Below are 22706 nucleotides of genomic sequence, written 5' to 3' on the forward strand. Positions count from 1 at the left end.
TCTAGATACTAGTATTGATACTAATAAAATTTGTGGTTGTCTGGAAGAGATCGCTCGATAAGGCCGCCAGTTGCCCTCCTTTTGATTTAATTATGTTATTTTTTTTTAATATTGTAGTTTAACGAAGTGATAATAAATAAATAAGACATCAATAAATTATGATGTTAGCTTTACTTCAAATTATTCCCCTTATAATGGTTAATTTTTATTTACAGGCAATACTAATACCCATGCCAGCGACGCTCTTAGCCAAGAAAACTATGTGGCATTTGTGATTATTCAAATAATAATATATAAACATTCTGTATTTGTCATTTAAATGTATCTGCTGTGACATAACAAAATAGGTAATTTACAGCACTGCACAGACCTCATACGACGGTCCTCTTTCCGCACAGACTATGAAAATTTTTTATTTATGTTATATCAATGATAAAAAGACAGTTATTACTTATAAGAAATTGAACTCAATTGCGTTTGGTTTAAATATTTAATTGAATATATTTAAGTTTTAGAAGTAACAATTTTCTTGAACATAAGATCAGGGGTACATAAGATCTTATTTATTTGTAAATATTACACAGTGTCTTCGTGGATTTAGGATGCCTGCCTTGTTGCTCGTGTCAATTCATCCAAATAGTTTAGTTTCGTTATAATTTACATTTTGTTGGACGGATATTAATAACTTAATTTAAAAAAAATATGGCACTCTTCGCCATGATAAATACATATAGCTGTTTAACATCTAGTTTTGATAAATGTTTTTTATTAGTGTCAGTTACCAATTCACGGGTCACCTTGGGGAGCGTTCAAGTATTACGTAACGAATTTGGGGGGAGGGGAGTGTCCTTTTGTAAAACGTTACGATGCGAGGCGGGGATTGTTTTACGCGTTATTGATAATATTATTTTCGACTTTTCAGTACTTTACACGTTACGGTGCGTTTCATGGGGTTGGGGGTCAAGAATCTCCAAAAATTTACGACGTAATACTTGAACGCTCCCTTGCCAATTAAGGATAATCTTTTATAATCAATTTAATTGCTTTACATAATGTTATATGTATAGCTAATCGATGTTATAAATATATATTTCGATGATTATATTGTCTTTTATAATCAGTTTAATTGCTTTACATAATGTTATATGTATAGCTAATCGATGTTATAAATATATATTTCGATGATTATATTGTCAGTGCAAGTTATTAAATACTAATTTGATCGTTAATTTTGTTTCCTCATATTAAAAAAATACAAAAATAATTCACTCAAAATTAACCCAGAATGTCTTAGGCACGCCGGGCTGTCGCAAAGTTTCCGTCCAACTCTCCGAGTAAGCAGATTTATCGTCTATTGTTGCTTTTCCTAGAATTTCCTTCTTGGCCATTTTAGTTTTGCACCCGAGACTTATATAAATGCTGACTTTATTTAAATTTACTTTGAATACCGATAGTTTGACGGTAGCGGATTTAGGATCCCACCTAGCAGATATTGTTGGAACAAATCGGTCGCTCTTCCAGTAGCATTCCGCTTTATTCGCCTCCAAAATTGTTGCTTTTAGATACAGCGGTGCTGAAAAGAAAAATATACATTATTTATTACTGGTCAATACATAACAATTTGCTTCTTTATAAACAAGTGATAATGCCTGTGTGGACATATGGCATTCTCCTTTGGAGCTGTACAGCAATATAGAAATAATACACGGGTTTTAGAACAAGGTTCTTCGGGACATTGTCAATGCATGATGTGTTTTCTTTTATATTATGAATATTAAGCTTATTTATAAATTAATTAATATTTCAAATATTAATAAGTAGTCTTTAACTTTGTAGAGTATGTACGAGAGTGTTATTATATGTAGTATGGTTACTAAATTGTGTCTTATTCCAACGGTATAGCAGTTTGCATATGTTCTTCACAAGTACTGTTAAGATATCCCGGAACTGATCAAAGAACAGTCCACTGTTGCAAGTTGCACTTATAAGGAGTAGTTTATGTGTCAAATGGGAGTCAAAGATACGTGTATTTTCGTCCTAGAAATAAATTAGAGCCACTCGTGGCCATGTCTCATGGAGAGAGCGGTCATGGGTCTTAAGGTAAAGTACCAGAGCTTGATTTAATAGCCGCAGAAAGCCGTCGACACGCTGACACCTTTGATTGGGAAAATCTGGGCCAGCGAGAAGCTTCCGGAGGACTGGAATAGGGGTCTTCTTATTACTGTGCCCAAAAAAGTTGATCTAAGCCAATGCAGCAATTGGAGAGGTATCACCTTGCTCTCGGCCCCTTCCAAGGTTTTCTGCAGAATTATCTTGGACAGGTTGTCTGCAGCCGTTGAGCCTCTCCCTAGAGAACAAGCTGGCTTCCGGCCTAACCGCTCATGTACCGACCAAATTAACACTCTTCGTATCATTCTCGAACAGGCATCAGAATGGCAGAGGGAGATTTATCTTACCTTTGTTGACTTCGAAAAAGCTTTCGATACGTTGAGATGGAGCAGCATATGGTCGCGACTCTCTAACATTGGTGTCCCGCCAAAGATAATTAACCTAGTTAAGGCCAACTATAGGAACTATTCTTTTTTTTTTTTTTTTTTTTTTTATATAATAGGGGCAAACGGGCAGGAGGCTCACCTGATGTTAAGTGATACCGCCGCCCATGGACACTCTCAATGCCAGAGGGCTCGCGAGTGCGTTGCCGGCCTTTTAAGAATTTGTACGCTCTTTTCTGGAAGGACCCTAAGTCGAATTGGTTCGGAAATACTTCAGTGGGCAGCTGGTTCCACATAGCGGTGGTGCGCGGCAAAAATTGCCTTGAGAAACGCTCAGTCGTGGAACGTCGGACGTCGAGGTGATACGGGTGGAATTTTGTATTTTGCCTCGACGTCCGATGCTGAAACTCAGCTGCAGGTATTAATCCGAACAACTCCTCTGAACACTCTCCATGGTAAATGCGGTAGAAGATGCAGAGTGACCCCACATCTCTACGCAACGCCAAAGGATCGAGCCGCTCGGAGAGGGATTGGTCATCGACGATTCGAACCGCTCTTCGTTGGATACGGTCAAGTGGAAGGAGCTGGTACTGGGGAGCCCCCGCCCAGAGGTGAGAACAGTATTCCATGTGGGGCCGTATTTGCGCTTTATAGAGTTGCAAGCGGTGGCCCGGAGTGAAGTACCGTCTCGCCTTGCCGAGCACACCAAGCTTTTTGGAGGCTAATTTAGCCTTTCCCTCCAAATGACCGCGTGACTTGTCGAGTGACTCACGATGGTCTCGTCTCAGACGATATTCATGTGCACGCAGGCGTCCGGCAAGGCTGCTTACTCTCGCCACTACTTTTCCTGGTTGTTCTCGACGGGATTATGCATCGCACACATCAGAACCAGCGCCGCGAAATAGAGTGGGGATTAACCAACATCTTAGAGGATTTGGATTATGCCGATGACCTCTGTCTGCTGAGTCACACGGACTGCGACATGCAATCTAAGTTGGACGACCTGGAACGCGAGGCGGGATTTGCGGGACTCAAAATCAACACCCGGAAAACGAAAGAAATGCGTGTTGGAGTTGAGAATCGCACCCCAATGCGGGTGGGTGCAGAGGACATAGAAAGCGTTCAACAATTTGTTTACCTCGGAAGCGTCGTGTCTGAAACTGGAGGTACAGAAGAGGACATCACTTCGCGTATTGCCAAGGCCAGAGCAACCTTTGCACAACTTCGGCCTATATGGCAGTCACGGATGTTGACGCGTCGAATCAAGGTAAAAATATTCGGATCCAACGTCAAATCTGTGCTGCTCTATGGGTGTGAAACGTGGAAGGTCACCAAACACATCTCGCACCGACTCCAAGACTTCGTTAACCGCTGTCTTCGCCGTATTCTGAACATCTACTGGCCTGAAAAGATCTCTAACGAATAACTTTGGGAGCGCTGTCGAGAAACCCCGATCAGCCAGCAGATCAAGCGACGCAAATGGAATTGGATAGGCCATACACTCCGAAGGGATCTCAATCATATTCCCAAGCAGGCGCTTGATTGGAATCCGCAAGGAAAGCGGAAGCGTGGCCGTCCCAAACAAACCTGGCGCCGAACAGTTGCGGACGAGGTAAACAGAGCCGGAAAGACTTGGAGCGAGGTGAAACACGAGGCTCAAGACCGAACGCGATGGAGACTCACTGTGGACGCCCTCTGCCCCACCTAGGGGTTATAGGACATTAAGTAAAGTAAAACGGACCTTTTCAGAATCCCGAATCCCGGGATCGGGATAGTAAACAAGAAGTTATGATTAGAGAAATGTTTATAGCGTAAAACTTAATATTATCTTTAATACACCCAATAAACAACCATAAAAGGTATGTCTAACGCAAGGTCTCATCAGTACCAATCTAGTGGATAGTATAAAAAAGATACAGGGTGTAGATTTTTTAGAATCTTAACAAAAAGTGGTAAATGTCAATTCTTTTATGAAAGCGCAAAATGAATGCAGGGGTCGAGTTTAAGGACCTCCTGTAGAAAATTTTTTTGCAGCTGATGACCCCATCTAACCCCTAGTTGCGTTTGATCCACGACTTTTTGGCCATCCTGTATACAATACAAAATTCAAAGCATTATGTCACCCGTGTACTATGAAATTTCATGCATTAATTACAAAGGGTTTTAAAAAAAGAAAAACGCGTAGCAAACTTAAGCGAACCTATCCAATTAGGTTGATAGAGAAAGCTTAATACAGTAGACGTGCAAAACACTCTCACCTCTTTAATAATCAAGGAACGTAGCAAAAGTTCTTAACATTTAGTCAACTATGTAAAATTGCTTTACAATTTTCACTTGTAAATAGAGAAGAAAATTAAAGGATCGTGTAACTGTACTGTGGTTTGTTTACGTAAACGGAACACCTTTTACGTAAACAAAACATTGTTTGTGATGCCAAACACTTGTTGTTTGGCGAATGAAAATTTTAGTAATATTAACTTTAAATGTTTTTCAAGGCTTTTAGGTTTTTCAAACTCTTAAACTAGGACTCGTTTATATCAATGCTAAATGTATCTTCTAATTTACTTTTATACATGTGTTCCTTAAATGAGAATGATATTTATTTCCACACACAAACATACAGTATTTACAATATTCCTAACCAACATAGTAATAATAATAATAATAATTAAAAAATTGATAAATAGAAAAATAAAAACTAATTTTTAAATTTTGGTCCCTGTGTACCTTTAAGGTTGGAAGCATCCTTGCTCTATTGCGTTACTTATTCGTTGAGCAAGGAGAACACCAGCTCTGAGGTCACCAGGCGCCGACTTAAATCTTTAATAAGAGTCTGTGCACTTGAACCCCACGGCCCAAGAGTCTCTACTCCAAAGGGAACAAAATCATAGTTTACTTTAAATAAATGTTTTAGTAATTAAACATAATCATTAAAATACGATTGATTTGCTCAATAAACACATAATGGTGGCGAAGTCGTAAACATTAGTGGAAGCGAGATTCTCAGCGTGGCTTCGACCCTTGGTGGTTTATTAATACCTCGCATGGTGATAAAAACCTTATAAGAAACAAGTATTTGACCCAAAAATCAATGTATATGAGGAATATAACCTATTTAATTCTATATAAGCAAAGAATTACGAAGAACACTAACAACACTAACTAACATTGTCAAAATTTGCATTTACTTTTTAAGCAGGAGAAAAATTTGACCGAAAGTCAACGATGGAAAACCCCAGAAAACACGTTGTATACAAGAAAATGTGAATAATATAAAAAGGCCCTAGTCTATATTATGTCAATAATCTGCTGTTTGTGTCAAACATTAGCCTTAAGTTTTAATGGTTATATGTGTGTGTTAATCACATTCTGTATGCATGTCGCAGTAAAGGAGTTAAATCAGAGAGTCAATTGAATCTCTAGATTTCGATATTCAATCAAGTCGCTAGCATTTTGATTTAAATAAAGCATCGTCGAAAACGTTTAACTATCTGTCTGACCGAAAGCCAGCGTGTTGAGTAACAATTAGTTTTACACAAGACTCCGCCATGATTATTTCATTTGTTATTGTTATTTCGGTGTGATCGTGAAGAACTGACAGCTTGGATATTCCGTGTTTTGCTTTATTGTAAATGGTTAGGTTAGTCTTGTTGCCTAGGAACGTTTAGGACACTCGTTAAACGTTTCGTTCACTCACGTGTCTGACGGAACTTTAGCGACTTGATTGAATATCGATTTTTAAGTAACTAGAGATTCAATTAGCTCTCTAATTTAACTACTTTACTGCGACATACATACAGAATCCGATAAACACACACATATTAAAACTTAAAGCTAATGTTTGAGGGAAACAGCAGATTATTGTATATAAGTAGTGGACAAAATAAGGCTACAAAGTCACGAGGAAATCTCATGATCGCTAAAAGAACGTGTACTTGCATTGTTTAAGAATAAATTACGTTTTAATTTCCTGCAATTTTATTTAATTTTTCCTGTTACAAACACGGGTTTAAATATATTTTAAATAGATACACGGAGTTGCTTTATATAATATTTATAACCTTTAAAAGAAAGGTAAAAGTGAAAGACAATCATTCTATTCATAAATAGTTATTAGTATATAACAATTTTGTACATTTGTTGAATAAAATCGAAAATATTTCAATATTAGTAACCTATACTATCCCGGAGGAATCTGCGTAGGATAGGTCGCTAATGAAATCGTTCTTATATTTTTCACTGTCTTATCAAACTAGATATCATTATAAAACATTTTGTATTAGTTTTTCTATATATTTTTATTTTGTATTTTCTATATACAGTTCAAATTCTGTACAACGACATGGAGAGAAGAAAAACGTATAGATAATCCGTGACTCCTACTTATCAGTCATGGTCAGCAACAAGCTACACGAGCAAGCAATCCTAATTTGTAAACAAACGAACGAATTTCTTAGAAAGTTTGTATGCATAATGCCTACAGGTGAGTTAAATGCAAGCTAGAATAAAGCGACGAAAGAACGTACACAGCTGCGCAGTTTTTACTAATTTTAGCCACTTAAAACGTACTTTATTACTCAATTGTTGTCGTTATTGAGACTGGGGGTAATGAACATAGCATGGGACATCACAGAGTATACGGAAAACAAGCTAAACCAACCTAAGGCAATCGGTTACGATGCTTTAGAGAGTTCGTCGTTAAATCGATGGAGGTTAAATGTAAAAAAATATCGAATATATATTTACAAACAGGCATTTGTCAAGAACCTAAAACTGGTTAAGCGTATTGCGAATTAATAATTCAACTCTGGTATCTCTTTAAAAAGGTTACATTAATCTTAATATATACCAATATATCCAGTTATTTACCTTTAAATTGTTCATGTTCTTGCATGGTCTGTACACTACAACGTAGTCTGTTGACTGTAAGTTGCACTGTGTCATTGAAGCCATCCTCGCTTCCGGAGTATAATAGCGTCACTTCCAACTGACCCTTTCGATTTTCCCTCTGAAATTTTAAAATTAGAATATTTATTATCGTTATTATAGTATTATGTAGATTCTGGTTTACAGTTTATTGATAATCGGACTAAACATTAAATTACATTTTCGAAATCTAATAAACTCGCTATCAACTACACTTCTTACTAATATAACAAGAAACTATATTAAATTTAAATAAAAAAAATATTACATAAATCAAACAATTATAAATTATGCATAACAAAAATTATGCTATATACGTCATTTAATACATATTCGAATATAGGAACTCATCCTGTATTCGAATGAAAATTCTCGACAAGAACAGGTTTCTTGCATCGGCAATCAATGGCGCATCAGTGTTTAAATTGGTTTATGACATTTTACGTTCAATTTTAATCGTTTGAATGGTTTGATTGTTATAAATTTACGGTTTATATGTCACTGGCCTCAGTATTTAAATCATTAACATATATATATATATATAAGAACATAACGTTAAGAACATTTATACAATAAATAAATAACTTTTAATCAGCCTTATATAGTCAAAACTATATGCGTAAAAAATTAAATTAACCTAAAAGTCACGTGTCATTCCACCTCAATGCTACCATAGAAATATAAACTCCTATACTAACAGGATTGACGCTTCTGGGCTAGCTAATGCTTACGACAACATCTTCGTGGACGCCTAGACTGCCCAACGTGGCTCATATTGACGTTTATAATGTCAAAGACCTCCTACAGGAATGATGTAAAAATTGAAATATTAAGTAAACCGTTACATTTAGTACCTCATACACGTGCGCAAACTGTGTTTGTTGTGTACACACTCACGTACGTAACAAAATAGTTACGTTATATTATACTAGGGTAGGATAATGTTAAAAGAACTATGCAAAATTAATAACTTAAACTAAACAGCCATCAACTCTATTCTAAATGAAATAGAACCTTACATTAAATAATTTTATTTATATTTTTAACAGTGCAATTAAAATGTACTTAATAAGCTAATTGTTTGAATTGAGGCAATTAATCAATTAAAATTTCCTCGCACATAGCTGCCATATTGAAATACCGACGAATAAAGCAATAAATTAAGTATTTTATGAGAATTAAGCGCTTTATATTTTGGGACGCAGTGCCATATTAAAATCGACTACTTATGGATTTTAATAATTTATAAATTACAATATTTTTTTATATTCCTCGATCAATCAGGGCACTTCTATAGTTTTGGACTTAGTTCCCTTTTTTCTTTGGAGGCGTATACCTTTTAAACACGCAAAATAAAAAAGGATATATTTAGACTACATTGAAATATCGGACTTATTTTTTTTTATCCACTCTATTTGAAATACAGCAATAGCTAGTTGTTATTGATATATAATTCTACTGTATGTATGTCACTGAACTCCTCTTAAACAGCTTGACCGATTTGAATAATTGTTGTTTGTATGCATTTGGGTGGCGCCCGGGATGGTTTAGATTCAAAAATCAGCCCGCTAGATGGCGCTACAGTTGGTACTTACATACTTTGTTTAATATCCTAATCACTTGTACCAACAAAACAGAGCAAATAGATGCATAAATAAACGCTCTTTAAGTTTTACATCCTTATGTACGGGATACGGGATAATCTAATGACCAATTGAATAACATATATATAATATATATGCATATGTTATGAAACTACGAGATATTATGTTTTAAAATATCCACTTTCGCGCTCCGTCTTACTCTTATTATTGAAACATATAAGGCTATTTACTTTTTTCTGGGATAATGATAATAGACTCATTGTTAATTATATATACATATATACATCTATTTTAACATATCTCGATTAACAAACAGTCAAATTAAGGATTTACCCATAATACCATATTTTGTGTTACATGTTGAGTACCGTGTTAATGAAGGTTTGTGTAGTAAGAGGAAGGAAATCAAGGAAGGAACATGCTTAGGCATGACATTTGAGCGAGCCTTATTAGCGTTACACAAGTATATACACTTGTATATATGTATTAAAGTAGGAAGTCTCAATGCAATCTTTTTGTTAAACTCGCCTTCTGTTACAAATGTATTTGCTGTTGCATTGTCATTAGTTTAAGACATTTAACCCTAAATTTCGAACGAAGCTTCCGGACCCGATGGATCAAACATGTATTTTAGTTTTCAATAATTTGGCAGTACTATTTATTTATTAAAGTTCACCATATAATAAACTATATCGACAGTATATGTTACAATTTTTTTTAAATATATGACAATTATGGTAAACATAAATGTCACAAAAAAATAAAACTTACTAGCAAAGCGGATTAGGTATAAGAAATGCAAGTAACAATGTTTTTTTTAATTGTACTATGAATACATCTTGACGAAACCGGCCTGTCTAAGGGCTAAGAGCGAGAGCAACGCTCGGCGTTGCGTTTGATGCGCGTTCGTAGAGCGAGTATACTGTAATCTGTATACATCTGGCTCAGTTTGGAAATAGACGTCAAAGTGGTTGGTTGTGTGTCGTGTCTTGTCGTGTGGCTCGTCTACCGTCGCTATAAAAGACGACAACAGAGACAAAGAGAATATTGGGTGCACACCTAAGAGATAGACTGACTAATGGAATGTTTGTTCACCAAAAATCTCCTCCCATTTGCGTTTTCTTAAAACTTTATTTTTATAATTAGGTCTTTCCATATCCCAAATAGTTCTTAGCTGTTGGATTTCATCGATGGAGATATCCGTATCAAAATTATCTTTCTACATTTTTTTCGTCAACATGCGTCCACTCTACGAAAGCGCGCGTTCGAATGTACAACGAAATGGATGCTCATGTATCTTGAAGCGTGTGGCTAACGACTGCGCACTGCGCTGCTTGGCTCGAAGCGCGCGTTTGCATGTTTACACTACAATAAGACCTCGTAGTTCTTACAACGCGCGTTACCAAAGCGCGTGCTTCAAAACGCCTAATGTTTACGCACCTTGTGTAAGCAACGGTCGCGCGTAATACGCCCGTGAGAATCGGAGCGAATTCGTCCTATCTGGTCAAGCACTTAAACGCGAATTATTATACGTCAAAATCGTTACGTTTTTATAAATGACGTTCATGTCAGGCATAAAGTAGCGACCAGGTCGCCTTAAGACAAATGATTGACGAAACACAGATAAATCGATGCGCAAAAAACGTAGATAAATGTAGCGCAACTGGTTTATGAGTTATAAAACTAAGGCCCGTTAAACAGTTTTTGTATTGTATACAAAGTGTAAATATTGCGAAAAAAAATTTAAAAGATTCACAAGGTTGTATTGCGTCATCTCTACATGTCATGCCTCTCGTGGGCTTGATCAAGGTTGAAACGATTGCATTGTATTCGAAGTTAAGTGAGTCACCGTCGTATGAATTAATTGGATTTTAATTGACACTTTAGTTAAAACTATTTCTGACAATTGTTTAGGCTAGCTCTTTTTGTTACTATCTTAATATATATATATATTACGCGTCACGTTGTTTGTCCGCAATGGACTCCTACAACTCCACTCCTACAACGACAACTAGTTAACCCATTTCAATTAAATTTGCACGTGCAATTTGCAATTTGCGTGTGCAGTTCGATCTAACTTAAAAGATAGGTTAGCTTACATATTTGTATATATAATTCTACTGTACGTGTGTATGTCACTGAACTCCTCTTAAACGACTGGACCGATTTGAATGTTTTTTTTTTGCATGCGTTTGGGTGGAACCCTGGATTGTTTAGATTAACAAATCAGCCCGGCAGATGGCGCTGCATTTTGTATTTTCATACTTTGTTTAATATCCTAATCGCTGAAATCCTGAAATCCTGAAATATCATGCAAGACAACACCTGTCCGCTAGTAGTAGGTATTTTAAAATAAAAAACAAAAAGATGGTTCCTTCCAGAAAAGAGCGGTACCAAGTCTTAAAAGGCCGGCAACGCACTTCTGGCATTGAGTGTCCATGGGCGGCGGTATCGCTTTTGACATATCCGACATGTTGTTAACATCAGATGAGCCTCTTGCCTGTTTGCCTCCTACATATAGAAAAAAGAAATAATAAATCAGTAGCGCTACAACTTTTTTAGGTCTGGGCCTCAGATCTCTGTACCTGTTTCATGATCATTTGTCAATCTAATAGGCTGATGAAGTAATAAGTAGGCGATCAGCCTGCTGTACCTGACACATGCCGTCGTTTGTGTCTATGGCATTCCGGTTTTCTCACGATATTTTCCTTTACCGCAGAAGCATGTCAATAGCAGCGTCGATTTGCCACTAAGCCAATACCACTCGGAAACCCACCCATTAATCAATTGTATGTATCTAACACAGACAGTACCAATAGTCTAAAATAAAAATGGTAGGCACAGAAGGCTGTTCACCTACTTGCCTATTATAAACAAATTATCATGAAACAGATACAGAAATGTGAGAACGTAAAAAGATGTAGATGTAGCGCCATTGATTTATTTTAATTTTTTATTGTACTTCGACATTATCGTATTAGCTTATTACTGTTAGAGGGTCGTTAAATAATTACGTAAGCAGATACCCCCCTTTTTCTTGTCAGCAAAAGTAAGCAAATATCTCAAAAATTATAACCGTATTCATTTATTATAGGAAACCTCGAAAATGCAATTCGTTTTCTAGCATGTGTAAAAAAGTAAATAATTCCTGTTGCCGTAATCACCAAATAAGAAAATCAAAGACCCACTCTATAGTGCTTACGTAATACTTTAATGGCCACTAGGATAGCTTATGTATTTTTGTGAATAAATAAATATTCAGTATAATATTTGTAAAGATTCCTTACTCGTGTATCGACAGCGTTCAGTCCACTTGTAATTGCATTGATCGGCCTCCAAATATCCGGTGTTCCAATCAATCCATTTTTCAAGTCGTTTTGAAATAGCTTCGAGTCGAAATTCCACGTGGCAGCGCCCACTGTGCGTCTCTTCTCAAGAATGCCCTTTTGAGCCACAGACTCTTTTGAAACTTTAAAACTACTGAACGACGACAGTAAAGACTTCTTTGGTTCCTCATTCATTGTATTCATGGTTGTTTTAGCGTCAAGTGTTTTCGAACTCTTCTTTTTGTCGTCTGGTTTTGGTGTATCAAGTAAGGCGTAAATTGTTAGAGAGAGAAAGTGTCCAGCAAGTTGGCTTTGTAAATCTGTCTTTTTCGCGTCTTTAGGTTTAAGTTGGAACTTGAAATCTTCGTTCCAAACCGGGTTAGAGGTGTCTTGAAGTGTCGTTTCATATTTATTGTCGCCGGGGAAAAGTTTTACCTAAAATAAAACAAATTGTGTTAACAATGTATCACTCGTAAATTAATTGTTGGCATTATTATATTAAAAGCATTATGTTTGAGGTTGGCTATGATTTGTATAAATTGTTTCTCTCCTTTTTTATGTTTTTTGGTTGTGGCCTTGTTGGTGTGGGTATAAATAAATAACTATATTGCAAGGGTAAGCCATGTGGAGGGGTTTAAAAATTAATTATTAAAAAAGTTCATATTTAGTTGATCGATTTACAAAAAGTAAGTCGTGTATCAAAAAAGTGTTTATTCATATTCTGAAAATGATTATTTCTTAAAAATAATACCGTCCAAATGTATCCTCGCGTTCGCGGCACTCATTTAATCTAAAAATAAAATTACTTATGACGGCTCGGGAGGTGGACTCAATGCCATTTCGTATTTATTTTATATAATATATATATCCTATAATATATTTATTTTCTTTCAATTGGGCCAGAGAAGTCTGCTTATGGGCGTAGACTTAAGACTTTAAGATAACCCCATAGGAAAAAGTCCATAGGGGTTAAATCACACCTCTCCTGGAGATCAATTTGCCTGCGAAAATTTCACGAACTCATAGCAAAGAGACGTATTGGACGTGTGTGACGTTGCTGGAACCATGTTTTTTGGTAGCCAGGAAAGTTTTGAAGTTCAGGAAGGTTCACCAAGAAGTCGTCTAACATTTTCACGTAACGCTCTGAATTAAGTTATAAACTTTCTTTTGAGACAGCTGTTACTAACAAAAGATTCGGTATCTATTCGACGACGCCCTTGGCGTATGATAGGTCATTATTCCTATGTATTTTTCACAATAAAATGTTTGTGTCACATTTATTATTTCTTAATGAGCACTAATCTAAGATACAATACTTTGCCAGTGTTCTGCAGGACTTATCTCATTACCTATAAAACATTTCTACAACATTCTTATAAAGTTATTTGAAAGTTTGATAAATAAAACCCGCACAGACTATTACTGGTGTATCATCAGTACCCTGTCTTAAAGACCCTCAAGAAAAACGCACTCACGTCTTCACTTACGTCCTCATTTATAATTGAAGTCTGTAATATTACTCGTGTCCTGTGGCGTAGTGCTTCGATGTAGGAATAATGTATCTCTTGCGGTATGGTTGAGCCGTTATTATAAAATATTGTATTATATTTTGTGAATTGCGGCAATTTCATATCATCCAAGACTCAACGACTTCAAGTAAAAATGTACAGCAGTTACACTTCGGTGTTATGCGAGCGATAATGAAATTAACATTTTTGTAGCTTAATAAACCTTGAATTATGACGAACAACATAACGTGTGTAATTAGAACTTATTCACACTATACTTAATTCATGTTTATCAAGTTTTTTAATGGCGCGGCGTAATTCAATTAGTAGATAACATAGTCAAATGTATTTCATCTTATATATATTATTTTAGATTAGTATATAATAGATTGGAGAAAAAGTTTCTTGAAAATTTACAATATTTTTTTATATAGTTTGTTTACATGTAACTAAAGTATGTAGTTACAATTGATCGATAACGTTTTGCTATCTTGTAGGTAGGTAAATGATCCCATTACTATAGAAATTTTGGGCTTCTGATCAAAATACTGCGACTATTTGTTTTGGCAGTCCTTGGCAGAAAATTTTAAAATATATCAAATTTCTTCATTAGATTCACTCATCTTGAGAGTACGCAAAATAAATCACACATTTTCCTAATTTGAATTTGGAATTACCTTCTTTAAAATTTAAACTTTTAATGATATCAAAACCAGCCAGATACAAATAGTATAGCCAAAGAGATATTGTTACAAGTTCATAGATACTATAATGCAAAAAGACTTTTTCCCCAACCTAATACTTCAATACAAACTGTGAAAATGTAAAACAAACGACAACAGCATTTCTGGACCTTACACGCGACATGATGCGTCATGTTATTGCGTCTATTAGACTAATCACAATCGAACCCAACGTTTCGCCTAGCGTCTTTTGTTTTACGATTTCACCAGCCAGGCACATCGAATGATGTAACGATAGTTTAATTGTGAAAAGTACCAAACAAGTACCCAAGGGATACAAAATTCATACAAATGAATGCCCTAGATGATTGTGACAAAATAATTGAAGCAATCAATGATATAATCTCAAAAATACGATTAGTACTTTTAAAAAAATTGCTTTCGTACAAACGAAATCAGTCAAATTGGGACGTTTCAACTATTCTTATATATACTCGTCTATACTTTTCATTCACAGCATAAACACATTTATTCAGAGAGAGCCGAACGAAACGAACGAAATCTTTCTTTAAAAGCAAGTAATTATAATTTAAATTTATTACATTAACATGTTCTTCTCCACAAGGTATATCGAGTTCCCGCCACCGTTAGGAGGTAATTAATATTAATAGGTTGTTGTTATCGATATTGTCAACGATAAATATTCTTAACAACACGTTTTAAAGTACTGTGATTAGCATTTGTTTTAAATCGCTTGAGAATTTTGCTGTGTGAACAAGAGCTAGACACAGATACAATGCACCCAGTGGCAAGGCCTTACTAGCCTAGTTCTGGGACCTACGACCAGCTCTTTTTTGAAGGTGAAATGTATGAAGGGATAAACTGCTTAGTAGCTGTTACATTTTCTTGTGAATTATTGGGATTGATCGAAAAATTCGACTATCTCTGCCTGCAAAATTTAGCAACAGTATATGTGTGGCTTTAAGCAACCGATTAAAGGTGTTATGTTTAATAAAAAAATAAGTATAGATAGGTAATTATAACTAGATTTAGTGGATTACAGCACACGTACAAATCAGCCTTTGAACCTTGAGAACCCAGGTGTTTGTGTTGACATTTTCATATTTTTGAGTCCGATTTAATTATCCTCCATCTGGCTACGATTAATTCAAATAATAACGTAATTGCTTACGTGTCTTTCAAACATTATTTAGTGACATTTAGCCAACCATTGTGTCAAATATTTTCGTCTGAAATCACACTGACCTGACTGAAATTTAATAACATCAAAGATCCTTATAGTATAAGATTTAGCGCTATGTATGACTTCCGTATGGCAACTTAAATAGGGTTTTTGAAGTTTTGTATTTATCAGATACATATTTAGTTATCACATATATATCTATAGTCTAATAATCATAAATTAAATATAAAGTATTTATAATTGTGATAAATATTATATTATATTTATTGATTGTTTATTTATTATTTATATGTATAAGATAAATTTTAATGCAAAATATAGTAGTTCCAAATTAAATTTTAAGGTTAAAATAGATATAATTATATACACAGAGACAATTGCATCAATACCGGTCGAATTTTTATGATTGTTCGATATAATTTCGTGAAAAACTTTAATGTTTTGGAATCAGATAAACTGAAAGTTATCTTAAGATGGAAAAAAAATCTTGATAATAACGCAATGTAATCTTTAGTTACATATGATACCGTGACTAGGTTAAAATTGAACGGACTAAAGATTACCGAAATGATTAATAGTTACGTCTATATAATATACTACGTCTATTATTAACTATTTCAATTAATGTTTAAAGTATGGCGTACCTTACTTAATTCTATTAGAGCCATATTTTTTTTTGTTACTTCATATAAAATAAGTAAGCTTTAAACGTATAGTTATAACACAGAAATGTTGATTTATACGATTCCTTCGAAAATGATCCTCCTTGAATGACCCTAATTTATGAATTGAGATGATTCAATTTCAAAGGTCGTATGATATTCGCATAGTTACTGCAAAGAAGTGTAATTATTTCCTTCGTCACGTATCTTTAATATTTCATCACAACGGTTTCAATTTTCATTTTTCAACAATTCAATAACAAATTCCGTCGGATAGGTTTATATTATTCGTATCGTTGATAACAAATACATGTATACCAAATACTATATTGCTGAAGAGTTTTGCTTTAACGGGATAAACTTAGGCACTACTGGCGCAAATTAAAAAAAAAAGTTAAAAAAAGTTAAAAAAAGTAAATATTCCTTTTTGAAAGCTTTCGTTGAGTGCGCTGCGCAAACGGTCAGATTACACAATAATCATGTAATACGGAATTATAACTCTTTAGGTTTTATAAAAGATAAAGTCCAGAGAACATTTGATTATAACGATTATTAGAAGATAACAGTTTTAGAAAATAATAGTCAAGTACATCACGCGCCTCTATGCTGTGCCCAAGTCCCTAGTCGTAAATTAACACGGGTGAAATCACTGGGAACTGCTAGTTGTAAGTAAATAAGAACGAGGTTAGAATAATTTGAAACAGGAAGTTACCTTAACTAGGTATCCGTGAGCGCGGCTGAGTCCAAAAAAGGATGGCAGATTCCTGGCACCGATAACAGTAACAAACAAATTTTTGCTGATCGGATGTAATGACAATTTAAAACCTATTTCTGGCTCCGAACTACCACTGCCGCTAAGAGTACTGTCTTTATTTGTATTTAAAATATTTTTAAGTTTATTAAAAGAAAATGCCATTCTGCTAATAATCACTTATTCTTATCACACTTAAGCAAGTTTGTTAATTACAAATTTGTTGGTTTAGCCGAGCACTCCATCACTTAACGTTAAATTATATTTGATTGTAGAATCACATCCCATGTTATATTAATAGTATTGCATTCACAATCTTCAATTTTCAAACTTTAGTAGTAACTTCATTTAACTACAACAAACGACACACCAGCGATAAACAAAACCTGATAATAAACTACAGATCATAGAGTTGTACAGTAAAACCAGAATTTATTGTTTAATATGTCATTCGTAATTTTCAAGGTTACCTACTGTCAAATTGTACTGCGGCAAAAATAAAAATATTCAGAAACGATGTAAAACTACATAATTTAAAAAAAATAAAGACATAACGACAATTTTCCAAATTTACTGTTTCTTTAATTATTTAATGTAATTAATTTTAATTCTAGGGACATATAAACAAGATAATCTCAACGAAAAGTGTCTGCTGTAGCGTACTTTTAAACTTTGTCGAACTTTATAGATGCTTTTAATATTCCTGCCATCTAGTTATAATTCAATAGTATAGATACAATCTTAGATCCCGATCAATAAAGTAGTTACAGTAAAAATAGATGGCACTATTCTACATGTAATAAACAAACTTTTCACAAAACTTAAAAACATAAATTCTGTATTGTTTAGTAAAACATTCAATCTGCTTTACTTACTTTACTTAAAAAAAATTGAAGTGTTCATATATTGTACTTTTAAGCTGGCAGGACACGGCTACCTTATCAGTGACCGTGAACAATCATAACATTACTACTTTTAATGTATACAGAGTATTATAATTATTACCTTCGTTTATTATTTAAAACAAACATGAATTATTCATAGACAGTAAAAACAATACACCCATATTTATATAAAAATACTTTATTCATATTACAAAACATAAGTCTTTCAGTACAATACAGGTACCCAATAAAACACAATCCATACTCATTAATCATATAAAAAAGAGAAGACTATTAAATAAAAATCTACTAGCTAGAAAATAAGTCTTATTTTATATATAGTCAAACAACCTTGATTTACTAAATCCCAGAGAAATCGATAATATTAAGTGTACATAATAAAAAAATGAGTAAAATTTACGTATATTTTCCGAAACACATTTAAAAATACTGGTGAAATCATAGTAATGTTATATTGTTGAAGATTATTTATTACTATCGATTCCTCTTTTATCAAGTTAAATAAAGTGAATGGAATTTAAGATTTAGAAAAGAAATTACTTAAACATGTGACGATTCCATCATAGTAATGTATAAATATTGATACAATTAAAACAAACATGGCAAAGCAAATTCCTGTTATATACATGAATTGGCTGGCTTCTTGGGGAGTGGCGAGAAGCTCTTCGCTACTGGCATCACGATCTAAAGCATCAAATTCTGATGTATCTGAAATTATAAACAAACTTTAATATATTAGAATACAAAGACTGTTTCTAAAACAACACCATCTATCGACGTAGTTGAAAACTAAGTAGACTATGGCAGCAAAATGTTTATCATCTAGGACTACATGTTAGTTAAGAATATTGTACACAGCAATTTTTTTTTACTATTATTATAAAATCAATATACTTGGAATAGACAATATGACATTAAATTTAGGCTAAAATAAATACAATTTAAATTAAAAATATTTTAGTACTGTGTACCATGAGTTTGAAATATGAAAATATTTTGTAAACAACTTTTGTTACTGTACAATGTTGAAGATTTATTACCTGCTGGAGTTTCAATATCACAAACAACATCTGCTTCTGTTATCTGCAAGTCTAGTAGTTCTTTGACAGATACCAATGCTTCAGCTGGTGCCTCCCCAGGAAACAGATAATCACAGAAGTAAGAAGTCCCCACCGGTACTAATACACGACGGGGTGGTTCGTTGAAGCATATTTTTTCTGGGGATATAATACATTTCTCAATGATCTAAAAATATGGTGTACCATACCATCATGTCATAATTTAATCCAGTGGTAACCCTATAATATTATTGACCTCAAATAGTATCTGCTTTTATGAAATTTTTTACAGTATTTATGTTTCTTAACATGTTCTTTGGGGGTAATACACCTAGTTACCTTACAATATTTACCTTCAACATACAAGCAATTATGAATTGATAATTGCAAATGTCTAGACAAACACTGATCAATCTTGTAATGAACATGTACAAAAGTTGACAATAATTTCAATTCAATTTTTTTTATTAATTTAAAGCCAATGTAAAGTATTTTTTTTAATTGCTTTTGTTATTTGTAAATATGGTTGAAAAAGATATTTTTAACACACTATATGCCTGTTCCAATTATTTTATGTTGAAGCAAAGTCCAAAAGGTGAAATTTACCTTCTGGTAGTAAATTGTCATCAATCAATGCATCACAGTGCATAGTGAATCGGGAGGCTAGTGACCTTATTATATCTTGTTTAACAGCCTCCGTAGCTTCTTTGATTGTAGCTTTAGGATACATAAATATACTGGATGCAACAACTCCACTAAAGTGTATATGGCCATCACACTCTGAATATTGCACTGTTTCTGGAAAGGTATTCTCCTGAAAATTTTTATTACAGAAAAGCTCAATATATAAAATTTGTAAAAGTAGAAATCAGAAGATAGTATCATTCACATGGAATAATTTTCTTTATTAAACACAGAAAAATAAATATACTAGAACCAATGATATATATCATTTAATGAAAACATTGAAATTAAATTTTCAAATGGCAAATAAAGTCATATAAAATAACCATTTTATGTGGCCATCAGTATCTCATCTGTTATAGAAGTTTTTGTGAGACTTTAATTTACATAACTGTGTAATGAGTATAAGCAGCTGAGGTGGTTTAATTTTGTTAGGTAACTTACTAGTTATAGTTAACTTAAAACACCAGTGTAACATAAGGATACTTACATAAGGCACAAACAAAGACACTTGTATAGATTTAGGATTATCTGTAGCTCTTTTTATAATCTTCCTCTTCTTAAAAACTTGTTCTAAAGGTTCTGATGCCTCTTTCAACTCTCCATCAATGAACATAACACACAGTTCAATTGTTTTGTGGGCAGACTCCAGTATTTGCTAAAAAGGGTTTAATTATTCAAGTCACAAAATTAACACCTTCGTTAGAACATATGATTTTTATATAAGGTTTTAATTAATATTTTGTGACCACCAATTCCCAACAATTGTGCTTTACAAAGTAGCTTCTTTAATGGGACTTATAATAATGAATCAGTGTTTACCTGAAACTGATGTTTAACAGATATTCCACTGTTCTTCACTAAAACAGGGTAAACCTCATCAAAGTCATAATAGCAGTCAAGTCTTTGCCATTGCTGTGGTTTTGGTAGGAACTTCCATTCAACAGGCTTTATGGACATTTTACTTCCCACATCAACTTCAATGCTCTTACAAGTTAATACTTTTGTACTTGTGGACATATGTAGAATCAACTTTTCATTGGAATTAGGGATGTTACCATACATATATTGATTGCTATTAAGAGCTTTATGTGTATAATTCAACACAGACTTGACTTTGCTGAAGTAATTAGGGTCTTCAAAAATATCTTCATCACTTGTGATGAAAATCCCTGTAATGCAAAATAAAATTGTTCATAGTTCACTTGTAATTGAGTTTACAAGAGTTAATATACATATGCAGTGTTATATCTAATAATATCCATCACTTGAATATCAAGAATGCAAAAAAAATTGAGTTTGAGTTTTTTGTTAATATTTAACTTCTGAAATATTGAGTGACAGAGGCTCAACTTCAACTCAACAACAATAACTCCACTCGCAAGTGAATATCTCATCAACCTAAGTTTTGAAGTATATATTTTTTACATAAATGAAGTAGCTCCAAGCCGAAACATTAATTTTGGATTTTATTGCTATTATTTTGGCGAATTCTAATTAAGACATCATTATATTTGAAATCGACTTACAAAGTCTAAATAATTCAAGATAGCGCATATTTAGGGGTTTAGTGGAAGCAGCCATTTTTATTTGACTTAGCAAGGTTTGAGTTATCGAGTACTATATATAAATCAACCGAGATAGTTTAAAATTAACAAATACTTGTGTTTAAAAACACAAGATTTTATAAAATGACAAACATAATGCATAAACCCTGTGGTACTTTATAATGCAAATTTATATTTTCTTGAATTACTTGCTTTTTCAGCCTTTTGTTACCTAACTCTAATTAAAAATAATATTGTCTTTCAGATACAAACCCAGGACAAAAACTCCGCCAGGTAACATTCGGGTAACATGCTTTGCATGATCTGCAACCCATGTCTCTGAGATATCTAACAAGGTACGCAATGTTTCCGGCTTTTCTGAAGTGTAGCTTGCTTCGGAAGACGCATCATTTTTTTCATCAGGAGTACGAGCCAAATGTATTACATTTTCTCGTGACTCCGTGACCTAATAAAATTGTATGAATAACAATTATTTCGATAGTTAATAAGCTTTTTAGCAATTAAACTTATAAATATACTTACTTGGCCCAGAATTAAGCCAATTACATAAATTTCTTTAGCAGCATACTGTTCTAAATATTGAAGGCAATATTCAGGAGAATACACAGTCCTACCCATATTTATTATTTAAAACTGTATGGAGACAATGTTTTTGTTTTTTTATGATACTTTTACGAATTCAAATGTTACAAATTGATCTAAGATAAAATGCAACTTATTTTGTAAATTACGAATACTTGTCACCACAGACTAAAACGTATAGGGAGCACAGATGTGTAGCGTAGACAGTAGCACTAGCAGTAGACAGCTATTACCACAGATATCTAATTTTCTATATCAAAAAACGAGTCGGGCGAAATATTAACCAATAATCTATTATATATCTCCAACTTCCAATAAATATTTCTTCTATAATAGTGTAGAGATTGATATCTATGCCATGATGGCAGACCTCTGCTATTCATTACTAATGCATGTTTTTACCTAAATCTTTGTGTATAAAAAGAAGTCACTTTTACGAAGGAATTAATTTGATCAACTCTAAAGTAAGCAATAGAATATTGTTTCGACGTATACTTTCCAAGTCATCATCAAGATTTGCATTGCGGTTTAGCTATTTATATATATATATAAAAAAAAATTTTTCAACACAAATATAATATTTCTTAATTCGCAATTTTATGCCTACCATTGCTTTTAAAAAGATAGTGGGCTTCTGAGGCTAGTTTCTTTTGTCTAAGGTACGTCTGACTTACATACTTGTATTTTTTACCAAATTTAAATAGTTTTAGCTTACATTACCGTGCTGGCAAAGCTTTAGGATATTTCGTAAAA

General features: G+C 33.8%; 2 protein-coding genes across 2 annotated transcripts; both read right to left on the reverse strand.

The window, feature by feature from the left end:
• Nucleotides 1-987: 987 nt before the first annotated feature.
• LOC123707039 lies at nt 988-17542 on the reverse strand. The gene is made up of 4 exons (XM_045656793.1): nt 17118-17542; nt 12310-12783; nt 7362-7500; nt 988-1573 (listed from the first exon to the last, which is right to left on the reverse strand). Exons 1-4 carry the CDS (start codon nt 17319-17321, stop codon nt 1266-1268), a joined length of 1125 nt encoding a protein of 374 aa, XP_045512749.1. The 5' UTR covers nt 17322-17542; the 3' UTR covers nt 988-1265.
• An 821-nt stretch (nt 17543-18363) lies between these two features.
• On the reverse strand, nt 18364-22035 carry LOC123707038 (protein odr-4 homolog). Its single transcript, XM_045656792.1, has 7 exons — nt 21894-22035; nt 21624-21816; nt 20626-20975; nt 20294-20461; nt 19726-19933; nt 19102-19278; nt 18364-18769 (listed from the first exon to the last, which is right to left on the reverse strand). Exons 1-7 carry the CDS (start codon nt 21987-21989, stop codon nt 18579-18581), a joined length of 1383 nt encoding a protein of 460 aa, XP_045512748.1. The 5' UTR covers nt 21990-22035; the 3' UTR covers nt 18364-18578.
• Nucleotides 22036-22706: the final 671 nt, after the last annotated feature.

This window comes from Pieris brassicae, chromosome 3, assembly GCF_905147105.1.
Source record: "Pieris brassicae chromosome 3, ilPieBrab1.1, whole genome shotgun sequence".
In the NCBI taxonomy this organism is placed as follows: Eukaryota; Metazoa; Arthropoda; class Insecta; order Lepidoptera; family Pieridae; genus Pieris; species Pieris brassicae.

Coding starts and splice junctions, on each gene's coding strand:
- LOC123707039 (XM_045656793.1), bottom strand. CDS start 17,321: ATGGCATTTTCTTTTAATAAACTTAAAAATATTTTAAATACAAATAAA. Junction 12,784..17,117: donor CTCACGGATACCTAGTTAAG/GTAACTTCCTGT, acceptor GTTTTATTTTAG/GTAAAACTTTTCCCCGGCGA. Junction 7,501..12,309: donor TGAACGCTGTCGATACACGA/GTAAGGAATCTT, acceptor TTAAAATTTCAG/AGGGAAAATCGAAAGGGTCA.
- LOC123707038 (XM_045656792.1), bottom strand. CDS start 21,989: ATGGGTAGGACTGTGTATTCTCCTGAATATTGCCTTCAATATTTAGAA. Junction 19,279..19,725: donor TGACAATTTACTACCAGAAG/GTAAATTTCACC, acceptor TTATATCCCCAG/AAAAAATATGCTTCAACGAA. Junction 18,770..19,101: donor TGATATTGAAACTCCAGCAG/GTAATAAATCTT, acceptor TTATAATTTCAG/ATACATCAGAATTTGATGCT.